This window comes from Apium graveolens, chromosome 4, assembly GCF_009905375.1.
Source record: "Apium graveolens cultivar Ventura chromosome 4, ASM990537v1, whole genome shotgun sequence".
In the NCBI taxonomy this organism is placed as follows: domain Eukaryota; kingdom Viridiplantae; phylum Streptophyta; class Magnoliopsida; order Apiales; family Apiaceae; genus Apium; species Apium graveolens.
The window spans coordinates 77048382-77072094 of record NC_133650.1 but is presented as its reverse complement, the minus strand read 5'-3'; the positions used below and the strand labels follow the sequence as shown (position 1 = coordinate 77072094).

At 35.6% G+C, this 23713-nt stretch overlaps 1 protein-coding gene across 5 annotated transcripts; it reads right to left on the bottom strand.

Annotated features, from left to right (window-relative positions):
* Positions 1-15228: 15228 nt before the first annotated feature.
* Positions 15229-22944, bottom strand: LOC141718083 (uncharacterized). 5 transcript variants are annotated; one of them, XR_012573904.1, is made up of 17 exons: positions 22865-22944; positions 22637-22783; positions 22153-22297; positions 21400-21467; positions 21242-21295; positions 21067-21150; positions 20884-20969; positions 20457-20537; positions 19713-19843; positions 18963-19004; positions 17927-18003; positions 17765-17855; positions 17600-17681; positions 16651-16723; positions 16375-16547; positions 16093-16241; positions 15229-15458 (listed from the first exon to the last, which is right to left on the bottom strand). XR_012573904.1 is itself a non-coding variant. In XM_074520445.1 (15 exons), the coding sequence occupies exons 2-15, from the start codon at positions 22723-22725 to the stop codon at positions 16379-16381; spliced, it is 1272 nt and encodes a 423-aa protein (XP_074376546.1). In that variant the 5' UTR covers positions 22726-22783; positions 22865-22944; the 3' UTR covers positions 16113-16378. The 5 variants fall into 5 exon arrangements, 4 of the variants coding, with proteins under 4 accessions (XP_074376546.1, XP_074376547.1, XP_074376548.1 ...); XM_074520445.1 differs by lacking the exon at positions 15229-15458 and having other exon boundaries at positions 16113-16547; XM_074520446.1 differs by lacking the exon at positions 15229-15458 and having other exon boundaries at positions 16113-16547; positions 22637-22775; positions 22855-22942.
* Positions 22945-23713: the final 769 nt, after the last annotated feature.

The window sequence follows — 23713 nt, the reverse complement described above, 5'->3', positions numbered from 1 at the left end:
TTGTATTGACGCTTCGCATAAGGAATTAGGGTGCTTCTTATACAGCACAACAAGGTAATCGCGTACGCGTCAAGACAATTAAGGGAATTTAAAATTCGATATCCCCACCCATGAGCTTGGGCTCATGGCAATAGTTTTGCCCTAAAGATTTGAGGCACTACTTGTATGGAGAGAAGTGTGAGATTCACAAACCATAGGAGCTCTAGTACATTTTTACGTAGAAAGAGCTCAACATACGCCCGAGGAGGCGGTTAGAGCTAATCAAGAATTATGATTGGGAGATTCTGTATCATTCGGGGAAAGCCCATGTGGTGGCTGATGCCATTTGTAAAAAGGAGAGACTCAAGATGATCATGTCTTTGAGAGAGTTTATAAGAGATTTTGAGAAAATGGAAATAGAAGTGAAGGTAACCGGAGCCGGTACCGAAAAGATGTTTGAGTTTGCAATATAGTCCGAATTATCGGAAGAGAACATATTGTGCCAGAAAAAGTGATGAATGAAGGCAGAGAGCTAATAATTAGATAAAAGATTAATACCGAGAAAGATGATAAGGGAATAATGAGGTATTCCTACAGAATTTGGGTTCCAAATGTTCAAGAGCTTAAAGATGAGATCTTAGATGAAAGCTAGTTTGAGGAATAAGATTTAGGGCAAACCCTGAATGTGATAGTCAGGGAGGACGCCATCAAGATAGAAGGAACCCATAACATAATGAAGTGGAAAATGAGGATTTTAACGTATAAGATAACCCCAAGTATGGGAGAAGGATGAAACATTTCATACTAAGGAAACAAAAAGACGAGTAAGGAAAGGAGACCCGAGACGGTACTCCTATATGGCAATTCATGGACCTGTCTAAAAAGAACTTAGACTACTATCCCCAACCACCACCTTGAGGAAACAATGCGGTGAAAAATTCTTTCAGGGCCTTTAAGTCGCTAAGCCCTTAGAGTTCCAAGGAACAAGCTGAACCAGTCGAGGCAAGAACCTTGCTAAAGGAAATATATGAATCATTTGAGATTCTAAGTGATGGACGAATCACAAAAGACTGTTTTTGTCACTTACCCTCCTAAGAGAAGGGCCACCACTGGTGAAAGACCAAGAAAGGCACGGAGCCAGAGGTTAGAATAAAATGATTAAAGTTCAGTCAATTGTTTTCGGGAAAGTAATTTCCAAGGTTATGGAGATAGTGTAAAAGCTTTAGAGTCAGAACAAAGGCGGACGAGTATGATGAAATATGAAGCTAAGTTGTAAAAGTTGTCAAGATTCGTTCTGATGACAAGAATCCCAGAACGATGTGATGCTTGAAGTCAATGATTAGTGGGTTCATGAAATAATGATAAGAGAAAGGAAAATAAAAAGAAACTGAAGTGGAAAGGAATATAAAGGCAATAGAGTTTGAGGAATGATAAGGGAGTTGGGTATGAGGAAACCCTAAAGACTCGTAGCAATAGAAATAGAAAAGTATGTAATTGTCAGGATGAGGGTGATTCATCATGAGTTAAAGTTGATGATTGAAGGAATAAGAGATACAAATATTTTATCCCCTGTAAGTTGGGAGGATTTGAGGAAACCTTGAGATAGTTCGAAGGATAAATATTGAGACGCGGATAGACTGAGGAGACAAGGAAGTAAGAAATTAGGAAAATTGGATGAAGGAAGTGACCTTCAAGAATGTGAAGTATATGTAAGACCGGTGGCATGATACCCAGGAAGGGAGACACCAGGAATGAGAGATATCCCAACATTGAGATGACTGTTGAATTAAACAACAAAAGTAAATAAGGAATTATTAAGAAGAGGTTCACATTGAACACGACCAATATCTTCCAGAACATCCTTGTTATCGTTACCAAATTAGGCAAGAAAAGCGGATAACCGTTGTTATCTTTTGGAGGCCATATTGATTGACCTCATTTTGAATACAAATGTTATTGTGAAAATTAGGCATATACTATCGAGGTGGGAATGATTGAATAAGACACCCCTATCAGGGATGTATGACTTGATTTATCCATGGAAGGATGCATGTACCCTTTTTAAAGGTGGAATTAAGGATAGAACATCGGTAACTTAAAACGAATCCTAGGGGAATGCATAAAGTTTGGCATTTCATCCTTAATAGGGATAGTATGAGTTTTGACAGTATGAATTGGAAAGGATTAAGGTAATAACAACCTTTAAGGATCAGTGGAGGAATTTTTCAGAAGTATATAGACAATGATTCTGGTATTAATAAATGGTATCTTGATATGCCCTGTATCTAGGGAATACAGGAGGAACGATTCAAGGATAACCTTAGAGGTTTTAAAAGGAGAAAGGTAATATTCAAAATTCTCAAGAATAGAAATGTTGATAAAGGGAATATGACGTAATTATAATGATGCCAAGTGGGGCACGTGTTAAACCACGAGAGAGTATGGATCGAACCAGTAAAGGTCGAAATTGTTCAGGGCAATTAGAGCCTAAGATAAAAGATGTTCTAAGTATGATTGAAAGTCAGTCGTGACAGTGATTAACCTCTAAAGACTGAGGCAATAACTTATGGAAAAAGATGGTGATATTTTTTTTTTACTCATTAGATTTTAAGGAAAACATCTTCACATCAGTTGTGATTGAAATGAGGTAGAAAATTATTTGGAGGTGGTTAAAATGACATTGACTGTAAGGAAATTTTACTATTAGGAAAGGCCAAAGAGGTGGCCGATACTTTAAAGGTAAGAGGATAATTATAAGCGCTTGTGCCAAAAGAATACAGTGATGATGGTTAAAGCTGTGAAGGTTGTATTATGGTTTGGAAGATTGACATTCCTTCTGATGACTGTGCAATACCCAACCGTAATAGTAGTTGGTAAAGGTTTAATTCGTGTAATCGCCATGAGCGGGCTATCTATCTTAGAAAGTACTATCTTGAGAATGAGCCTGGACCATGTTTCAAAAGGACTAAACAAACCTTTGAGTTAAGTCTTCTATCGAAGGCATATGATTAAGAATGGTATTAACCTGCTATCGTTGCTTTGATTGAAACTCTTCTGCAATTTTATCTGCTTCATGTCATGTATGTATGGCAGGATCAGGAGTGTTCTTCATGAGTCATGAATGGTGAATATGTTACCTCCTTAGAAGGATTTGATATGACATGTATGGACTCCGTATGGTTTGATATTAAGATTTCATGGAAAGTGAATGACGATAGTAGGTCAGTGGTGGACCATAGTAATGCAGCAATGATTCTGCGAGTAATGAGCTGATTACAACCGTGAGAGTTGTATTGGAATGGATGTTGAGATTGAGTACCACTAATCGGGTCGTGGTAATGTATAAGTTATCATTGATAGACTAATTAAGTAGAGTATCTACCTATTGAATATTTATTCCTTCTTATGAAAAGAGAGTCGTATTACTATATAAGAAAGGTTGCGGTGCAAGCATAGAATTCTAGTAACGATGATGTCTAGAATGAGATCCCAGATTCGATTTTTGATATCGAGGGAGTTTCAAAGGTGATTGTGTATAAGCTCGAGGAAGAGCATGGGTCCATAGAATGATGGACGGAATAGCAAAAATATTTAGGCATGTGAAATACGATGCTATAATACTTGATATTGATATAAATACATATATGTTTTGTTCTCCTATGACAAACCTCTATAGTTCAGAGGTAGATTCCAAGCCAGATATTTTGTGGTAGTATATTTTATATATACAATTATCTTCAGTTCGTCCTTTTCTCTTCTTTTCATTTCATGTAAGCTGAGAAGAACAACCCTTCCAGAAGGGGAGGTATTGCCGAATGACTATCTATCTGTGTGATAGAAGCCTAGTAGGATATCACCTGTTGTTTAATTGCTTGTCAAGTACTAAAGGCCCGCCACCTTCTGTACTAACTATGCAATAAAACAAGTGTTCATGATCATAGTGATCTCTCAATAAATTCCTTTACTTCTATATGATTGATCAAACTTTGGGAAATAGAAATAGCTGAAAAAGGAGTAATAAAGTTGTGGTAGTATTCGGAATGGAAATACATTCGTGATACTAAGGTTGATGTGGTTATTACAAGGTTATAGAACGCTAACGAGCAAAAGTATAACCAGTATAATATTAGGAACGGAAGGTAGTAGCGATTACGAACTGGAAAAGAATGGGTATTAAGAAGCAAAAGCTCTAATGCTAAAAGCTATAATAAGAGTCTGTGCAATAGACTTGAAAGAAATTGGAATGATCACTTAACACGGATTGAGTTTTCTTACGACAATAGATCATATATCAGTATTGAGATATCGCCTTATGAGATCCTTGAGGGAAGACAATGTCGATCTCCCTTATGTTAGGATGAAGTTGTAGAGCGCAAGATGCTCGGACCAGCAGTGGTCCATAGGACCAAGGATATGATAGATCTAATCAGAGGACGGCTGGTAGTAGCCCAAGATGGACATGATAAGTATGTTGATTTGACACGAAAGGACAAAGAGTATTAAATAGGGGACCTAGTAATGTTATAGGTATCCCTTGGAAAGGATTGATGAGGTTCGGAAAGAAAGGAAAGCTAAGTCTACAATTTGTTGGACCCTTGGATATATCAAGACGTTTGGGAAGTTAGCATATGAGCTAGCCCTACCCCCGAACATGTAGCAAGTTCATAACGTGTTTCACGTATCAATGTTAAGGAAGTGTAATTCGGATGCCAGATAAATAGGGGCATATGAGCGCATAGGCATGCGACCAGACATAACCTATAGGGAGCAACCAGAAAGGGTTATAGATCGAAAAGGAACAAGTGCTTAGGAGAAGGGTTATCAAACTAGTCAGAGTTTGATGGAAGAACCACAATGTGGGAAAATTTACTCGAGAGTTAGAAAGTGCAATGTTAAGAAAGTATCCCTATTTATTTTCTATCTGATTCCGGGACGGAATCCTTTTAAGGAGGGGAGACTGTAATAACCCCAATTTTTGGGAAATTTTTGAAACCCTTATGAATAGTGTTTTTGCTGAATGAGAAAACTTTTCATGCAACATTAGGTAGGGGTTCTTTTATGGATATTCTGAGATATTATTAGTACTCTATATGATAAATAAGTGTATGTAAAGATCGTCAGAATCCAAATTCGAACACTTTGATTTTTCCCGAAAATCTACCAGATACAGAAAGAATTGAGTATAAGGTAACAGAATAAAAAGGATTTAAATTCAAGGATTAAAAGAGAGGATCATGAAAGGAACATAATGTATTGAGAAAGGTTAAAGAAACCTAAGTAATAAGATCTCGGGTATGATCCCTCAAACGATAAACGAAAACGAAAGTTAAGCGAACCGTATAACAGATCAGCGGTCATTAGGCAAGCAATTAAGAGTTAGTCAAGGAGGTTAGGGATGATGATGTCATCAAACCAACAAGAAGAGGACAAGTGTGGAGGGTGACATCACATGATGACCAAAGCATGACATAAGGGAAAGAAGTGTGGTTGATTTATAACCACACAATTTTTCATGGTTAAAAATGATTAAAACAAAACAAAGTCAACCAACCAAGGCAAATCAAAACAAATCTCAAAAAACACAAAAGCTCTTCCCTTTTCTTCATCAAGCTCTCGGCTAAAATAAACACAGCAACTTCAAACTGCCATATCTCCTTCAATACTCACTCAAATGTTGTGTTCTATAGCTCGTTGGAAAGGTATTGAGATGGCCTACAACTCTTGTTCACAAGTCCCGTCCAAATAAGCATGGTAAGAGCCTCATTTTTACAGTTCTTTCAATCGGACTTTTAGAAACTTTAAAGCCTAACTTTGTGTTCTTGATTTATTGAATATTATTTCGAATATTCATCCGAGGACTTATGACTCCTTTGATTGTATTAATTGAATATTATTTCGAATATTCATTCGAGGGCTTAAGACTCAGTTTATATTATTTAATGATTATTATTTGGATATTCATTTGAGGATGTATGACTCCTTTATTTATTTAATGAATATTATTTATACTATTCATTCGAGGTATTATGACTCCGCGTATTATTTAATATTCTTTATTTTATTAAAGAATAATGTTCGATAATCAAACTTACTTTTGATTATTCAAATAAAGATATTACTTTCGTATAAGTATATCTTTGATTATTTACTATTCATTTCAAGTATAAGTTTTCCAACTTCTACCTCAATTATTCTTTATGGGAATATTATTTAAATAATAATATTCAGATATTTTCTAAATACATTGGGACTGATTTATTTTATTAAATCAGCATTGCTCCAACCACTCCTTAAAGTGTTTTCGAGTCTTCAAAATGATTTTTAAAAGTTAGAGCGGATCCCAAAACTCATTTTTATATTTATGATCTTCCTTTTTAAAGGGGATTTAAATACTCGCTCAAAACCAGAGGGATCCGGCTCTGTGGTGTATTTTATATTCGCAACAAGGTTGCAGTTTTGGTAAATGAATTGATTACTTACCCAACGTTCGGGAAGTAAGTCCATCTATCGAGTCGGCATAAGCAACATGGGCTCAGTGGGCGTCCATGATAGTGTAAGTGGCTCAGTGGGAGTCCATCAAATGCATAAGTGGCTGAGTGGCAGTCCAGCATAAGTTCCTATTGCGACCAGGGTGATGACCAGTGGGGAATTCGTCCATCTACTAGTAGAAAAGGTTACTTATTGGTATCTTTGCCTGATCAGCAAGATATCAGGTTTATGCCAAAATTCTTTCCTTTCCAAATTTATTGGATATTGCAATTCTGTTCATACTTTACATGACAGAGGTTTTCAGGAAACGTATGTATATATATAGGTGTATATATATATCAGGACTTAATGAAGTATATCATAACTTCATTTCCTTCAAAATATTTCAAAGATTGAATCTATTCAAGTCTTATCTTGTAGTCTCATCAGTGTGATGAACTTTTAAAACTAATTATAACTTGAACGGTGGTAGTTCAAGTAGTATTCGGAAAAGATATAAGTATATTGGAGTATCTTGTAACTTCATCTTTTAAACTTATATCTAGTAAATGATTATCTTATGCATATCAAAGACTTTCAGAAAAACGTTGAGACAAGGTTAGATATATGAGATCACCTTGCAGCGATATTTTTATACAGTTATAAACTGGAACTTTGTGTATATTATACATGGAAGAGGACTTCCAAGATTTTGAAAAGTATATATGTATATATACTGAATATTTTGCGACTTCGTCGCATTAAGATATCAAACTTGGTTCATTTCTTTTGACCAAGACTTTCATGAGTACTATGAGAAGGCTCGCATATTGTAAATCATTATACATATTATTTTGGTGGGCTTGCTGCTCACCCTTGCTTTCTTCTTTCATCACACAACAACAGATATAAAAGATGAACAGGACCAAGCTTCCAATTCGCAAGCGGTTAGAAAATGTTCCGCAGTTTTCTGGAAGCGTTGATGCCGCCGTAGCTGAGGTAGGAGCTACCAATAGGCTAGGTTTTCAACTATTGATAAACCAGACTTATGTATAATATGAATTGTAATAATGGCAAAGAAATGTAAATTTATTCAGAAACCCTTTTGACGTGTAATGACTTATAATTGTGGAATAACATGACTTATGTTATTTTTGGTATTCATCTCTGAGACTATAACTTGTGGTGTGTGTGTGTATATTGTGGGGTCACAGTACAGAGTAGTTGATTGTTTATTAAGATTGGGTGTTATTAAGGGAAATGGAACTCGTGACAACCCGGATCCCCGACCCCAGATTTGGGGGTGTTACATTTATTCTATGAATATCAAAAACAATATGATAATTTAGATTAGGATCATCCTCCGACGGATGTACTATCACATGCTGATCAGCCCGTGTGATAGCACAAGGTCATGATTCATAGAAACGTGACCCAAAAAAACACGAGTACTCAAACAAAAAGGCAATATACCTGTCTGTGGCAAAATTGTGTCATAATATTCCATATGGCAGTTAGAAATAGCCCTCCGCTGGACCGTCCATCCCGGTCACTTACGCAATTATGATCCAATCTTAAAACCTTTTATTTAGAAGGGGTCATAATAATTGACACCCAAAATAATTTTATTCCCCCATTTCTTGGGTAGGAATATTCGCAACTAAATCATCTTTCTCAAAATCCAAAGCATTTATAAATCCGATAATTGGATAATTAAAATCATTTGACTATTCTGAATATAGAATAGCATATGAGTATTTGCATAAACAGAATTATTTAATTCAGCGATATATAAAACATTTATTGATTCTAAGCTGAGAATACGGAAAACAATACTTGCATTACAAGATTTAAAATAAATATCACTTGAATAATGAGTGATGATAGGGATACTTGCATAATATGATTTAAAATAAACATCACTTGAACGATAAGTCAAGTCAGGGATACTTGCCTTTGGGTTTTTAGCAGTTAGTCATACTCGCAATGACGCATCTATTCTGACATTCTGTCTCAAAACATCACCGTCTTTATTCTACTAATTCTTTGGCCTGCTGCTCATGCAGTGCTGCAACCCAATATTCCATACTATTCAACTCTAGTCTTTATCCATTTCATCTGGTCCTGATCGTCTTGAAAGACTCGCATCTATAATTATAAGATCACACTTTAATCGTCTAATCGATAGTCACTCGACGAACTACGCGTCAAAAGCCTATCGTCTACCCATACAATAGCCCACACATCAATATAACAGAAAAATACAGGACTCTTGATCCACATACACATGTAATCCATATAACACGTAAACACATAACTCACGTATCACATAATTCATATCACATATGACTCGGTTCGTCAAAAGGGTCAACTCGGTACGTTTAAAACTGAAGTCGGGTAAAAAATATGATTTATCGATCAAAATTGACTCAGAATGATATAAAAAAATCAAGCAGTCCTTTAATATTAGGTTTCAAAAGTACTTTTATTGAAATCGGAATATTTTTCTGAGTCTAGAGGCGTTCGTTTCATATTAAACGGACGAACGGTTTATTTATAAAAATATCTTGTCTCAACACGTAATTAGGTTTCGTAAAAATTTAATTATATAACCTCATTCGACGTCTCCGATAATCGTAGGTTACGTTCCCGTATTTTCGGAATTAATTTGCCGAAAATCGGGCAGCGTCTCCTTTGTTTATCAGCCTACCCGTCGAACATCCCGACGTCAAATCAATAACAACACAGTCATTCGCAATCCAAAATCCAATCACCCACTTCAGTCAACAACGTCACTTCGCAATTTCACCTATACCAATTAAATATAATTATTAATCGTTATCATCCGTATTTTTATGTTTTACTCTGTATTTTACTATTTTATTCGTCATTTGTATTTTTAAATCGTATTTTGTATTTTAAAATCGTATTTTGTGTTTTAAATCGTAGGACTCAGATCGAATCATCATAGTCCACCGTCAACTCATCGAGAATCACTGTTGACGGCGGCAAAATTCATCGGTGCCCGATTATTTCGGGTGTCCACGACGAATTTTACCGAATAAATAAAATTCCACCTGCACGAAATTATTTATTTCACGAAATTTGTAATCAAATAATCCTTACAGGATTTTATATATAAAAGAATACATAAAACTAGTCGAACAAAACTATGCACGCGCCGCACAGCTGGGTCGCCTCTCCGGAAAATACCGGCGGCAACCAACAGAGAACTGGCATCAATGAAAATCAACACCGACCAGGCAACAATTCATTACAGAACACGCATATATACTACACGTATATGCATATATACATACGTTAATCAACCAAAACGGAAGTGAAACCAACGTGGCCGGAAAACAAAAAGGAAGGCAGCCGGAACTTACCCGAAGTCGGGGGGAGAAAATCAAGGAAAATGAAAGAAAGAAAAAGGGAGTAAAAGAGAGAGAAACGGAAGAGATTGTAAGAAGGGAAGAAATCGAAGAAGAAGAGAGATTCCAGAGAAAAACAGGGGATCGATGTTGCTGCCATTGGAGGAAGGAAATAATGAAAATAAAAGAAATAAAACAACCTGTATTAGCATGCCACGCCTCTGCCTGGTTCTCTAGGATTAAACATGTGTCCCCTTTCCCGAGTGCAGGCCTAACTTTATATCATTTTAATCTTTTAACGATATAATTTGCAAATAAACATTAATCGGAATGATCCCAAAATAATTTTTAAAATGTTATAAATATCCCGAATTTTAATAAAACATAAATTTCGAAATTTTAGGACAATTTTTGAAACGAAATTTATACCCGCTTTTAACAATTAGCACATTACCATTTAATAACACCAACTCGTCAAATAAGAATAAAATATCCACAATTTTATTCCTTCATAATCAGAAAATCACCTAAACATATTCAAATAATAATAATAATACTTCTGAAAAATATGGGATATCACATATTTGCCCCCCGATTTTTTGGTTGGCGATGGTACATTCATCCGCGAAGTCATCCAAGGTCTAGGATTTGATCGTAGTTTGGGGTTTGTACTTAATATCAAATTCCCCCAGCTCTATGGCCCATTTGATCAGCCTTCCACTAGCTTTAGGACTGTGAATGATGTTTCTCAAATGCTGGTTTGTTAATACCTCAACCTTATGAGCTTGGAAGTAGGGACGCAACTTCCTTGAGGCCATAACCAATGCTAAAGCGATCTTTTCTATAGTTGAATAGTTTAACTCAGCCCTATGTAGAATCTTGCTGATATAATATATAGGTTTCTGGAATTTAAGTTCCTCCTTTACCAACACGGCACTCGGGGCATTTTCAGAAATGGCCAAATATAAGTAGGGGGTTTCATCAAAGACTAGCTTAGCCAATAGAGGGGCTTGATCCATGTATTTCTTCAATTTCTCGAACGTTATCTGACTTTCATCAGTCCATGCAAAGTCTTTTACTTTCCTCAAAGATTTGAAGAATGGTAAGCACTTGTCCACGAACTTAGAGATGAAACGTCTCAAAGCTGCAACCCTTCCGGTAAGTTTTTATACATCCTTTACGGAACGTGGAGGTTCCATGTCTAAGATGGCCCTTATCTTGTATGGATTGGACTCAATTTCACTCTTGAAGACCATCAATCCTAAAAACTTTCCAGATCCAACTCTAAAAGCACACTTGGCAGGATTCAACATCATTTTGTAATATCTCAGGACTTCAAAAGCTTCCCTCAAATGGGATATATGATCACTCTTTACAAGACTCTTGACTAACATATCATCTACATAGAATTTCATAGTTTTCCCAATAAAATCTTTAAAGATATTATTTACCAACCTTTGATAGGTAGCTCCTGCATTCTTGAGACCAAATGCCATAACAAGATAACAAAAAACTCCAAATTCAGTGATGAATGATACCTTTGGAATGTCATCTTTATGCATCTTGATCTGATTGTAACCGCTGAACCCTTCCATAAAGTTTAGCATCTCATGACCCGCAGTTGCGTCTATCAGAGTATCTATCCTTGGCAGCGGAAAACAATCCATTTGGGCATGCATCGTTTAGATCAGTAAAGTCAACACACATTCTCCATTTTCCGTTAGCCTTCTTTACCATCACAAGATTTTCCAACCACTCGAGAAACTGTATTTCCTCAATAAAACCAGCCTCCAAGAGATTTTCTACTTCTTATTTGATGGCTTTCTGCCTTTCATGGGCGAAGATTCTTTTATTTTTCTTTACAATCTTCCGATTATGATCTACGTTTAGTTTGTGGGTGATCAGTTTAGGGTCAATTTCGGGCATATCTGCAGCCGACCATGCAAACACATCATTATTCTCCTGCAAGAACCTTATTAATTTCCCTCTAAGGGGCTCCTCTAGTGATGCTCCAACAAAATTTACTTTCTCAGGATCTTCGAGAATCAAAGGAATCGGGATCAAATCCTCAACCGATTTTCCTTGTTTTTCATCATTCTCACGAATATCCTTATCCTCAATAGGCAAGACCTTCCCCCAACTTCATCTGCCCTTAGCGAGGCTACATAACAGCTTCTGGCCATCTTCTGGTCTCCTCTTTCTTCTCCTATTTTGTCTCTGGTTGAGAACTTGATCACTGAATGGTAGTATGAGGGGACTGCCTTAAAGGCATATATGCATGTCCTTCCCATGATCGCATTATATGTTGATCAAGCCTTAACCACCATAAAGTTCAGCATTTGTGTGGCATGTTTTGGCTCCTAACCCATAGTTAAAGGTAGCTTAATTATCCCTTCAACGGGGCATTCGACTTTAGCGAACCCGTATATCGGCATATCAGTTGGGGTTAGTTGAGAATTGTTGTATCCCATCCTTGTGAAGGTATCATGGAGTAAGATGTCTACTGATGATTCATTGTCTACAAGGACTCTCTTTACCGGACTGTTTCTTATGATAGGTGTTATGACTAGGGGATCGTCATGGGGAAACTTGATCCCTTCCAAGTCAAAGTCATCGAATGCCATTGTTACTTCTGTCTTGGCCCTCTTCGGAGCTTCTCCAACTGTGTGCATGACTTCTCTAGCATAAGATTTTCTTGAGTTTTTAGACTAGCCAGTTGTAGCCGGTCCTCCAAAAATTATATTTATCACTGGTCCTCGGGGTTGGGGATTTCTCCCTTGATCATCCTGATCCATTATATGATCATCAAAGTTCCTTCTTCCAGTATTGTTTCTTTCTCCTCTCTCTCCATCTCTAGTATATTTACTCAAGTTTCCTTTTCGAATAAAGAATTCAATTTTGTCTTTCAGTTGTCGGCACTTATTCGTGTCGTGACCAGCATCCTTATGAAATCGGCAGTATTTGATTTTATCTAGCTTGGAAGGATCAGCCTTCAGGGGTTTTGGCCAGCGAACATCTCTATCTCTCACGATTTCCATCAAGATCTAACTCCTATGAGCATTCAGTCTACCATACTCGGTAAACTTTTGTCCAGGTCTTCCTTTCTTGAGTGGTGAATCAGCTTATTTTCCAACCCTAGGATATTTGTCCCTTGCGTTGTATTCTTGGTCTGTTTTCCGCTTCTTACCACCAGTGGCTCGTTGTTCATCATTGTTTTCTTCATACTTTCTCTAACTTGGATATACTTTCATGCTCTACTTTGGAGTTGCAACATATTTTCTAGTGGCCGCTTGGCTAATGATATTTTGAAGAACTCATCATTGGTTCCTTGCTGTAGAGCTATCATAGCTACCTTATCATCAAGATTAGGGACTTAAAATGCCTCCTTTGTGAATCGATTCAAGTAGTCCCTAAGAAACTCATTTGCCCCTTGCACTATACTCATGAGAGAAGCAAAGCTTTACTCATGCACCTTCCGCTGATAAACTGCTTGATGAAAGTTTGGCTTAAATCTCTAAAAGATTCAATTGAATTTGGTGGCAAGCGGATGTACCACCTTTGAGCCATGCCTGATAGGGTTTGAGGAAATGCCCGACATTTGATCGCATCATTCACGGGTTACAACAACAGTGCATTGGAGAAGGTCCTGACATGATTAGCTGGATATCCCATTTCATCATAGGCCTTTATTGTCGGCATCTTGAACTTTCTTGTGAGATGGGTGTTCATGATTTTCTCCATGAAAGGCGGGGTTGGATCGTCTGGGTCTCCAAGGGGGAGCAACTCAAACGGGTTTCCCCGAGGGACATCTATTCATTTTCTGCCAAGAGTTTCCTCCAAATCGATGATTTGGGTAGTTCCTCTAGCTCGGTTGCCCTTTTTTGGCTGTCTAGCTTGACTTTTTTCCATATCCCTCCTTAGCTTTAGGATTTTTGCCTCATGAGCACGGATCCAGTCTTTGAAATTCTGGGATGCCACTCCTCGAACTTCTTAAAATTCGGGTTGCCTACTTCCAACAGGCTCAAGGAGCCTACCTCCAACGGGCTCTTTGTCCCTTCATCTCCCCTGTGATGGCGTATTTATCAGTTGACTCTCCACTCTCCTCATTTGTATAGGGTTCTGATACATCTCTTTCATTGTTGATTGATTGCAGACCTCTAAGGTAATTAGGGTCGTCCCAAGGCTGGGATCGAGGTGGTAGGGGTGGCCTACTCCCTCCAGCCTCCGAGTAGATGGGCATCCGATAAGTGGGATTTATGAGCATGTGATTCACTATGGTTGACATCTCGAAACCCGCGAATTATGTCCCCAAAGGAGCATTCAGATTTAAATTTTGAGGATTCGCCCCTAAGGCTGGGGGTGGGTGGGATTCAGATCGGGGAATCAAAGGATATGCTGTCCCTTGGGAGTAAGTTAAGTGATGGAGAATCTCACCGGCAGATGAAATTGTCTGGGTAGTCTCAGCCGGTGTCCTTTCAGGAATGTTGTTTCTGTTTCGTGTGAGTATTATGGTTGTTGTTGTCTTCCCACATACGGCGCCAAATGTTATGGGTAAAAAATTATGGCGTATTTAATGCTACGGTTCGTGAGCTCCAAGACTCTATTTGACTGCTCTCGTATTTTGTGACTCAATCTGCTTTCACAAGATGCCTACGTACCTTACTTTGTGCCAATGATCAAGTCAAAAAACGTAGTTCTGAATTGTGGGGATAGGCCCTTTATATAAGTATAGGATGTCTTGAATTGGATTAGAGTTAGGAGATTTGGTGGGAAAGTCTCAGATTTGGAATAAAGTTTGGAGTCCTGGAATGTAGGGATTTGCTTTCTGATTTATGGCCTACGAATTTAATAATAAATCTTTGGTCTGTGGGTCGCTTGAGCCCAATTAATGACATATTAATCACTGGGCCTTAATAAGCGGGTTTCGTATGTGGACCGAATCGGGCCTAATAAATGTGCTCATTTATTATGCGGTCAAGATTATTTTTATCCCCTATCACTTTTTAATACAATTATAAGGAATAATATTTAATTATACTTTTAAAAGGAAAATCAAATTATACCATAGTAAATCTTTTACACCAATTTTTAATTTTTTATGAAATTTTTGAATATTGTATTATTTTTGTTTTTCAAAGTGATTTTCAAATTAATATTTTTAAAGAATACTTTTAATAATTATTACTTATTTCTAAATAAATTTAATGTCTAGAAATATATAGATATTATATTTGTATTACTTTACATATTTTATCATACTTAATTTTACCAACCATTTTTACTGATGTAGGTATGCAGAGTGTCTGACGTATACTCCTCTCCCAACTGCTGTCATGATTCACTCACACATTTATTTTTTTTCTAAGTAAATTATTTATTTATCCACATACATTATCATCAAAACTCATTTGTTCTAATTATATATAGGATATAATATAATTTAAAGAGGGAAGAAGGGAGTATTTTCTCTCCCCCAGCGTTCTTACATTGCTCGGATAGTAATGCTAAAAAACTTGTATACCCTATGATAATATGTACAATTCTAAAAAAACGCTGTTACACTTCACATCTCTTTGGTTTATAGATAACCGCAATCATTTTCTAGATGAGATCAACTCCTAGCACTTCCAAATTCACCTGCATGGTAAGATCAATCTAGTCAAGGCCTTTTTCTTTTCAAAAAATTAATTTGTTTTACTGCCAGATTTTCTTCAATAAAATTAAAAAGCCAGTACGCCAGTCCTTAATCCTTGGGGCATTGGCTACAATTTCTCCAGGGGTAACCTCAATTGTGGAAATTCGACCACATGTTTAAGTCCTTTAGCAAGCTATTTACGAAAAAAAGTTACAATTTATCCGTCAATGGAGAAGCAATCTATGTAGCAGGCTTCTGTGTTCGCTATCGCTTCCACCAGAGTCACATTCACTAGAAAAAGACGAAGAAAAATCCAAGAACAAATATAGAGCAAATTCGATATATAAAGCTTGATCATAGATTCATATATTTTGGACACTCATGTAAAAAGGTGGTGGATGAAAAAAAATAGGGACCCCAAGGGAAAGCATAGCAATTGGTTCACGTATGAAGTTGAGAAGAAACCTGGGTCATGCTAAACAATAACCAGCATCTATGAAAATTGCTTGTTTAACTTCTATTTTTATCTCTGTCAATGTAAAACTCAATATTTCTATTCAGTTGTCAGCACTCGGGTGACTCTTTTTTGCCTCGGACTCTCCATCTTAAAAACAATGTATTAAATAAACAACTTACTAGCAAATAATATGATTGGGTACTTTCTGATGTGCCATCTTTTCCTCAAAAATTGTTCATACACTCTCATGCCAAGGGGATTGAAATACCCCCTCCAGTGTCCCATATTCAAGTTTATGGATTGCACAAGATCATTATAGAAGTTATACCTGCATCATACCATCACACTAAGAAATATAGGTCATAGTTATCAACCAAGTGAGAAAGAGACAATGGGCTATAAAAATCCAACATTTCTAAGAGTCCAATTCTACAGCCTACAAACCATAAGTAGAATCAGACCAGATTACAAGATTTTAGCCAAGGGTCTTAATTCTCTTGGTATGCCAGCAAAATTCCCAGAACTGACATCCGATTCGAACATTGGTCTTTCCCCCATTTTCCACTGGATGCCCTCAGCTAGATGCTCCTTGTTTGGCGTCAGCATTACAAAATTTGGATCAGCCCTCTGGTAACTGCATACACGGAAAACAATAACTAGGTCAATCCTCCGGTTTTATTTGCATTACCAGGATATCTGGCCTCGAGGAAAGAGGACATGGGTAAAGAATCACAAACCTAGCTTCTCTAACATTGTCGACACGGAAACCAAATCCAAAGGCAGCTTTCCCATCAGAGCGATCCCTGTTAGCTGTAAATCAACAAAAAAAATTTGTTAGTTGTTTTTATTTTACGTCTAAGGAACTTACTGAATTAGTGAATTCTTTTCAGTCTGATAAAGTTTTGTAAATGACAAAAAGCTAATCATCAAGCGAGTTAGTTGCAGCTCCGGTTCAACCATCACTAAGGTATACAAACTTGTAATAACTGTTAACCTAATCAACATAGGTCTACAATCCATTGAGGAAGAGAGAGACATGCAAATATTAACCAAGCTTGGTCAAAATTTATGCTGTCGTGGAGATGCTACCTTCCCACCCACTTTGAAGGCTTCTTTTTTTGGTGATTATTATATATAAAAAGGATCTCAATAGTCTTTGCTGTATTCGTCATGTTGATCATGTTTTCTATCATCCTTGACTATATTTACTCCACTTGTAAAATATATTCAGCCATATTCATAGTTTTACGGTCCTTGATGAAACACTACGTCCCTGTGAAATTACACAAATTTCATGCTTTCCAAAAATTTTACTGGTTCTACTTTCTAATAATAATATACTACTTGCTGCCAGAAAAACAACATTAATAATACTTTTACCATTATGCCTAGTCTACATGTGATTCACAGGTATAAATCAACTGCGATGTTGGAAAGCACGGAATATAGAGTAGAGAATATAGTAAAATTATTTTTTCCTTCATATTGCTAGAATTTTATTACGCAAACTATAAATTCTTGAAGTAGAACTCCACATAAACAGAGAATAGAATATGATTGCCAGTGTTCCTAATATTTTTTTTTAAAAAAACTTACCGGAATGATATATAACAATATAATCAGTTTGTGTTATAATAAAGGATTTCCATACACTTGGAGGAGAACCTTGAACAGAATAGATAATACCTGACAAGCTAAAAGTGAAGGCAGGCTTCCACCACGATTTGAATGCTAAAGCCAAAGAAGAGCCGACAGGCCCCACCTTTCCCTGCACAACATAATGTATGAATCACGACCGAACCAAGCATGATCCAGATATAATAAAAAAAAAATATAAATTTGAAGTACCACCTTTAGTAGAAAGTTTTTATTGGCTTGCCAAGATGCAGCAACTTGAAAGGTTGAATCATGCATACTGCTCTTAGCTCTGTCATTGTCAACTCTGTACAAACAATACATTTCTCACGTATAATTCCTAATAAGATAGTTTTCACAAGGATCAGTGAAAGGTACCTTGTTTTCAGCTCAAAACCGACGTCAATATAATTAGTGATTCCAACTACTTCACTTTCTTCCATGGGATTCTTGACCTTTGAAATTCCATAAGATATATGCCCCAAAAAAAAATCTATAAGATATACGTGTTAGCAACATATGAACTTGTCACAAAAACAAGTCTGCCCGACGGCCCGTGACAAGAAACAACGCGAGGGAAAGCACCACATACTATGAGAAGACATTTGTCATCTTTTCCATATAACAATTTCACGGTTCATTTAACTAAATTTGAGTGTCTGCAATATCTAACACATCAGATGTATCTCTGATGTCAGTTATTTAGTTTTTGGGTTACACGATTAATTAATGAATATAGTATTTCTCTCTAAGTTAGTTACCAGCAAAACTCCTGAATATAATATTCCCCTTTAAGTTAGTTAACGGCAAAAACTCTCACACCATGGTGTTGAAACTGAACATACTTAAATTGGGCTTATTTATAATAACCTACATAATTTATAAACTATTAGCTCCACATATTCACTTACTTTACCCGTCACTAAAGAAAATACCAAGGTGAAACAATGACCAGGGTTCACAGGATTACAAAATTGACATCATAATTCAATATTCCCTCTCACTATTAATAAAGAGATATTTTAAATGGTTCCTCATTCTTGTTTCTTACTAAGATAGTAGTTACTTAGTTGTCTGAAATTTTTAACACATCTTTGGAAGATATGCTTTGTGATTTTGATATATACCTTTCTTTTGTTGTCTTTCTAATACATGGGACAACGTATACCATGACATTTATATATGAACAACGAAATGTTATATGGAGACCACTTTTTAATTGGAGACTACATCTGTTTAGCAAGCAGAACATATATGGCCTTTGGTCTCCATATAACTCAACCCTATACATATATTGCAACATAGCAAGCCTTAAGCTTTTACAAATAAAGATAAAGATGGTAATGTTAAAATATCAACAGGGTTTGTCAATTATCACTTGATATATGTGGGAAGAGAAAAATAAGGGGCGTACCCGTCTTTGGACAACCACATGCTGATAAAATGAAGCAATAAACTGCAATACAAAGTTCAATACTCTAAGTCTTCCGGTGCATATATAATACTTTTAATTACAGAAGTCAGACTTTACATAAGTTAATTAGTGCAATCTATGCAATTTATTTAACTAAAAGATTATATATGTTAAGAGAAAAGTATAAAACTTGGAGACCTCAATTGTTAAATAGATTATCTAGCTCAAAGGTTACATAGATAATAAATTCAAGGCATTTCACTCATTATAAACATTAAGCCAAAACTACAGCATTTGGAACCCTCAATGGTTGATATTTGATACTTTTTGAGCTTAGTTCAAATTCCGTTTAATTATCGAGGGCTGAAGCAATTGACAAGGTACATTTAAGTGATGACATGCTTGCATATTATGGATGTGGAAGAGTACACTTCAAAAGATTCCTTTTATAGTCAAAATGACTTAGATGATTATATGTGGAACACGCATGTACTGAAATGATAAAAATTTGAAAAATTGCTTCTATAGATACGTTAAAAAAGGTAGATTTTAGTGATGTCATGCCTGCATAAAACAAAGGTGGAAAAGTAATTGTTTAAGGTATGCTACAAATCTATTCAATCTTGTCGTCGAAATATCATATTTGATCTAGTATCTGAAAATGCATAGTAAAAACAATAGTGTGACCACAAAGCAAGCAACGTCAAAACTCATTCACAGCCACTTTGTAAACTGTAGACTACTACAAACCTCAGAATTCTTAGCCAATTCAAGGCAAAAATTAAACGATGGGCTCAAGGGGCTGCCTGATCCAACTCCATAGCCAACAGCACAACTCCAATTATTTAAATTATAAAATTTTGCTCCATCCTTTGTTCCAACTGCGCAATCAGCATCAACAGAGATATTAGAATAATTTACAGTCGCAAACTTCTGGGAGGTGTCATACATGATCGAGTTATCTTCAACACCTTGGTAATATAATTACCCTCAACACAATCTATTAAAAAGGCAAAAAAAAGTATCACTGTGAAGTTCAAACAATTAACGAGAAAACTTTTTGAATTAAACACGTGGAACAAAAGGACTTTTGTAAAAACCCCTCCAACAACAAACTATAAAATGTAGCTAAAAAAATATGTTTCATCTACTCTTTAAGAAAGTATATGTCCTTCATATGAATCGCGCTCATTACTTATAATAAAAGTAATAATACTAATTATTGAAACAAGATTTAACACTACACAAAAACACCAACATGCAAAAGAAGAAACTTTATTAATAAGGATATAAATTGAGTAGAATTTAGTGGAAAACCAAGTATTATAAGAACTCTAGGAACTCCAATATAAATCACAGGAATACAAGATGATGACAAGAAGCGGTCTAGATCAATTTAAGAACTGATTTTCAATCAAAGGCAATATTAATTAGCATTTAGTTCGTTCATATCAAATATTTATTACCAGATTAATAAGAGTGCGAAGAACTTACTCAGTGGCTCATACTGCAGTCCAGCTGTTAATCTTCCAATTTTGCTTACCAACCATGCACTTTTGGGTATATCATCTCGTACTATATGAACAGAAGGAAGAAGACAATCATATGTACAAATCAAACTTAGTTGATATTTTGCGCAATCAAATAATATTAAATATATCCATAATGAACCTTACAAATATATTGGCGGACAGTACATGTCTAGGAATATATGGTTGATAATTGGAACATATGAAATCATTTCGCATTGCATATAACACAAGGCATTTGCGAGATAAAGATTAAAGTGCAGTTAAAAGTTTGAACCTTAACATTATTACATTGATAGAAGGCAATGACAACAAATATAAAGCACAAAGGACGGTTCCCAAATTAATACATAGACAGCTTTCAACAATGAAATTGAGATGCTGGGACATACAAAGCGAAGGCATGAATGTAGTTCCAAATGAAAGATTTGTCGACCCATATCGCAATCCCATCAGACCCTCATTTTTAGAAGATTCTCTGCAAAATATTCTAGGCTTTTGTAAAGTGATGTCCCATATATAAGTTTTAAACAACTAACCTGTGAACTGAACATATTTTTCTATAAGAAATGCACCTGCTCTTTAGAAGCAATGGGAAGATGCCAAATGCTCCAAATCCATATTTAGGGTAGTAAGTACATGACCTCATTCGTAAAATCCTTGAACATGAAATATTATAAGCATGCGGGATAAGGATATTTTAAAAAAATCAAAAGCAATTGTAAATTTCGTGGTGACGAAGGTCCTTACGGATCAGAGTTTGATACAAAAAGGTCCATAAATGTATGAGGATCATCAACATCACTGCAAAAGAAGGTACAAATACCATTTGGCATTTAGCTGAATAATTAAAAACTTCCAACAGCAGAAGACAACGAATGGGGCCAATATGAGAAATCCTAGAATACCTTTGCCAGCGGAACTCTGCATTTCCAACAATATTGTCATCAGGCTTCTGGTCAAGAGGACCTGAAACCTAAGTTGGCTAAGGAAAGCATTCCCTACTTTTTTATTGTGGCAATCACTCAAAGCCAAACCAAATCAAGCACAAGATTTTATGAATTAAGTCATACTACCGCCCAGAGATATGTATATATATACACATATATATTCCTTATGTATGACCTCATTATTATTCAAATCTATGCTTTTCGAAGTAGAATGAAGTAGTCTAAATTTGTGATAGTTAGGATCAATTCAGAAAGAATTTTTAGAGAACTTTCACATATGATATGGTAACTTACCGCTATTTAAAATTTATTTTCATATGTGATATCATCAACAGTTTGAAGTATTTAGAATTTAGAATCTCTGTGTATATCCAAGACACAAAAAAAAAAGTTCAACTTTGTTGTGTAGTACATAAAAAGCAATGGATTTTCTTAAGAAAAGAGGGTAATTTAATTTACTTCTTAGCCAATATGTCTGGTAATGGGGTTTAGTCAAGTATAAACACCAAATAAACATTAAAGCTCTCCGATAAAGCTATAATAAAAACTAAAATTAGCAAATAAGTACATAATTGGTTAAATATAGCATTACAAAATTAAATAGTTTTTCTTCTAGTAGATTCAAAACAATTAATTATGTGTATAGTAAGGTAAGCATCAATAAAATCAAGTAATGAAGTAGTAATAGTAGTAGCGAATAGAGGAGGATACAGTGGCAACCATATCCACATGAGGATCATCGATCGGTTTAAGCATGATTCTTGAGCTAAAGTGCCTAGCTTCATCAAAGTAATCATCGAAAAGACATCTTAGAGCAAGCTTCCCAAACAACAAATTATATGACGGCTCCAACATCCTGCATGAGCACCAAGGGTATCTCATTAGTTCAACACATTAATTAAAACCAACAACTTGGTATCCTACTAACTGCGTGGTCCCAGAGTAATAAAAAAAATCATAATTTATTAGACAGATACAATGTTCACTTGTATGTTGAATTAGGCAGCAATGCACCAGTTTCCCCGTTTAGGCAGACCATTGTTGCAACATATTTACAGCGCTCGTAACATATTATCAAAACTCGGGATGATTGTTGCGACATATTTACTGTGCTTGTAACATATTATTAGTTGCAAATATGGCGCTTGTAACTTAAAATTATAAAATCCTCCAAAGACAGCATACAAATTCTAACCTGGTACGAGCAGCGAGAGGAGGGAAATCGAAGAGAGGCGGCACCAAAACCATGGGTGGTGGTGGTTCTTTAACAAAATAGTTGCCCATATGTATTTAGTATAATTACCACTCCTTGTGCTAGGGCTTGTGTTGTGTTCCTGTAAAACTAATAATAATAATGATAATGATGAAAATACACAACAAATTAACAGAAAAATTGATTGCTAATACGAAAACCTCGTCCTACTTTCTCTCTGCTTCCGTCGACCCTTTCTCTCCTTCCCCTCGATCTACGTGGCACCCTCTTTCAGTTCCAACTAATTCCTGCTTTATTTTTTCATTTTAACGGTTTATATGACGTTTTGATTACTCAATTAACAGAAAAATTGTAATTACTTTAGAAAAATTACCAAACTATTTTTGGTAAGTTTTTTTTTTGTAAAAATACGATCTTTTTAAAAAATTGTAAAAAATACGGTTTGCAATAAAAAAGAAACCAAATATGCAATTGAACTGAAAAAGTACTGGATTTTTTTGTTGCAATTAAGGTTTTATCGGATTGCATTCGGTTGCTGCAAGTTGCAAAATCGTATTTTTGCAAAAAAAAATTGTAAAATCTTATTTTTGTAAAAAAATAAAAAAATGTATTTTTGAAAAAAACTCATTAATTTATTGAATAAAAAAACTTTCAGTCACATCATTATATTATTATAAAATTTCATTTAGGTCACTATTCATTACATTTCGTTAAAAATTTGACGAAAATCAGATTAAATTTGATGATTTGACTTGGATAAATCCATCGTGACATGTACAATTAATTGAATTGGTGTTTTACTCACTAACTTGAAATTTGCAATATGATCATAATCTAATTTGTGAAAACAATAATCGGTGATTATAAAATGAAATAATATAGTCGTTGTCATATAAATAACATGACGATACATAAAAATAATATTGTATGTTATACTTTTTTATACTTAAATTTTACAGAGATCATTAATTTATTATAAACCTTGGACACATTATACAATCAGCAAATAATATATAACCGAATGTATTTTTTACAACTTAAACAACCCACCTGAAATTA

Bases quoted from the DNA above. Each gene is read 5' to 3' on its own strand.
- LOC141718083 (XM_074520445.1), bottom strand. From the start codon at position 22,725: ATGGGCAACTATTTTGTTAAAGAACCACCACCACCCATGGTTTTGGTG. The intron at 21,468-22,152 runs GTATCCTCCTCT...TAGCCAACTTAG, and splicing joins ATGTGGATATGGTTGCCACT to GTTTCAGGTCCTCTTGACCA. The intron at 19,844-20,456 runs GTAAGTTCTTCG...CTGATTGCGCAG, and splicing joins ACTGCAGTATGAGCCACTGA to TTGGAACAAAGGATGGAGCA.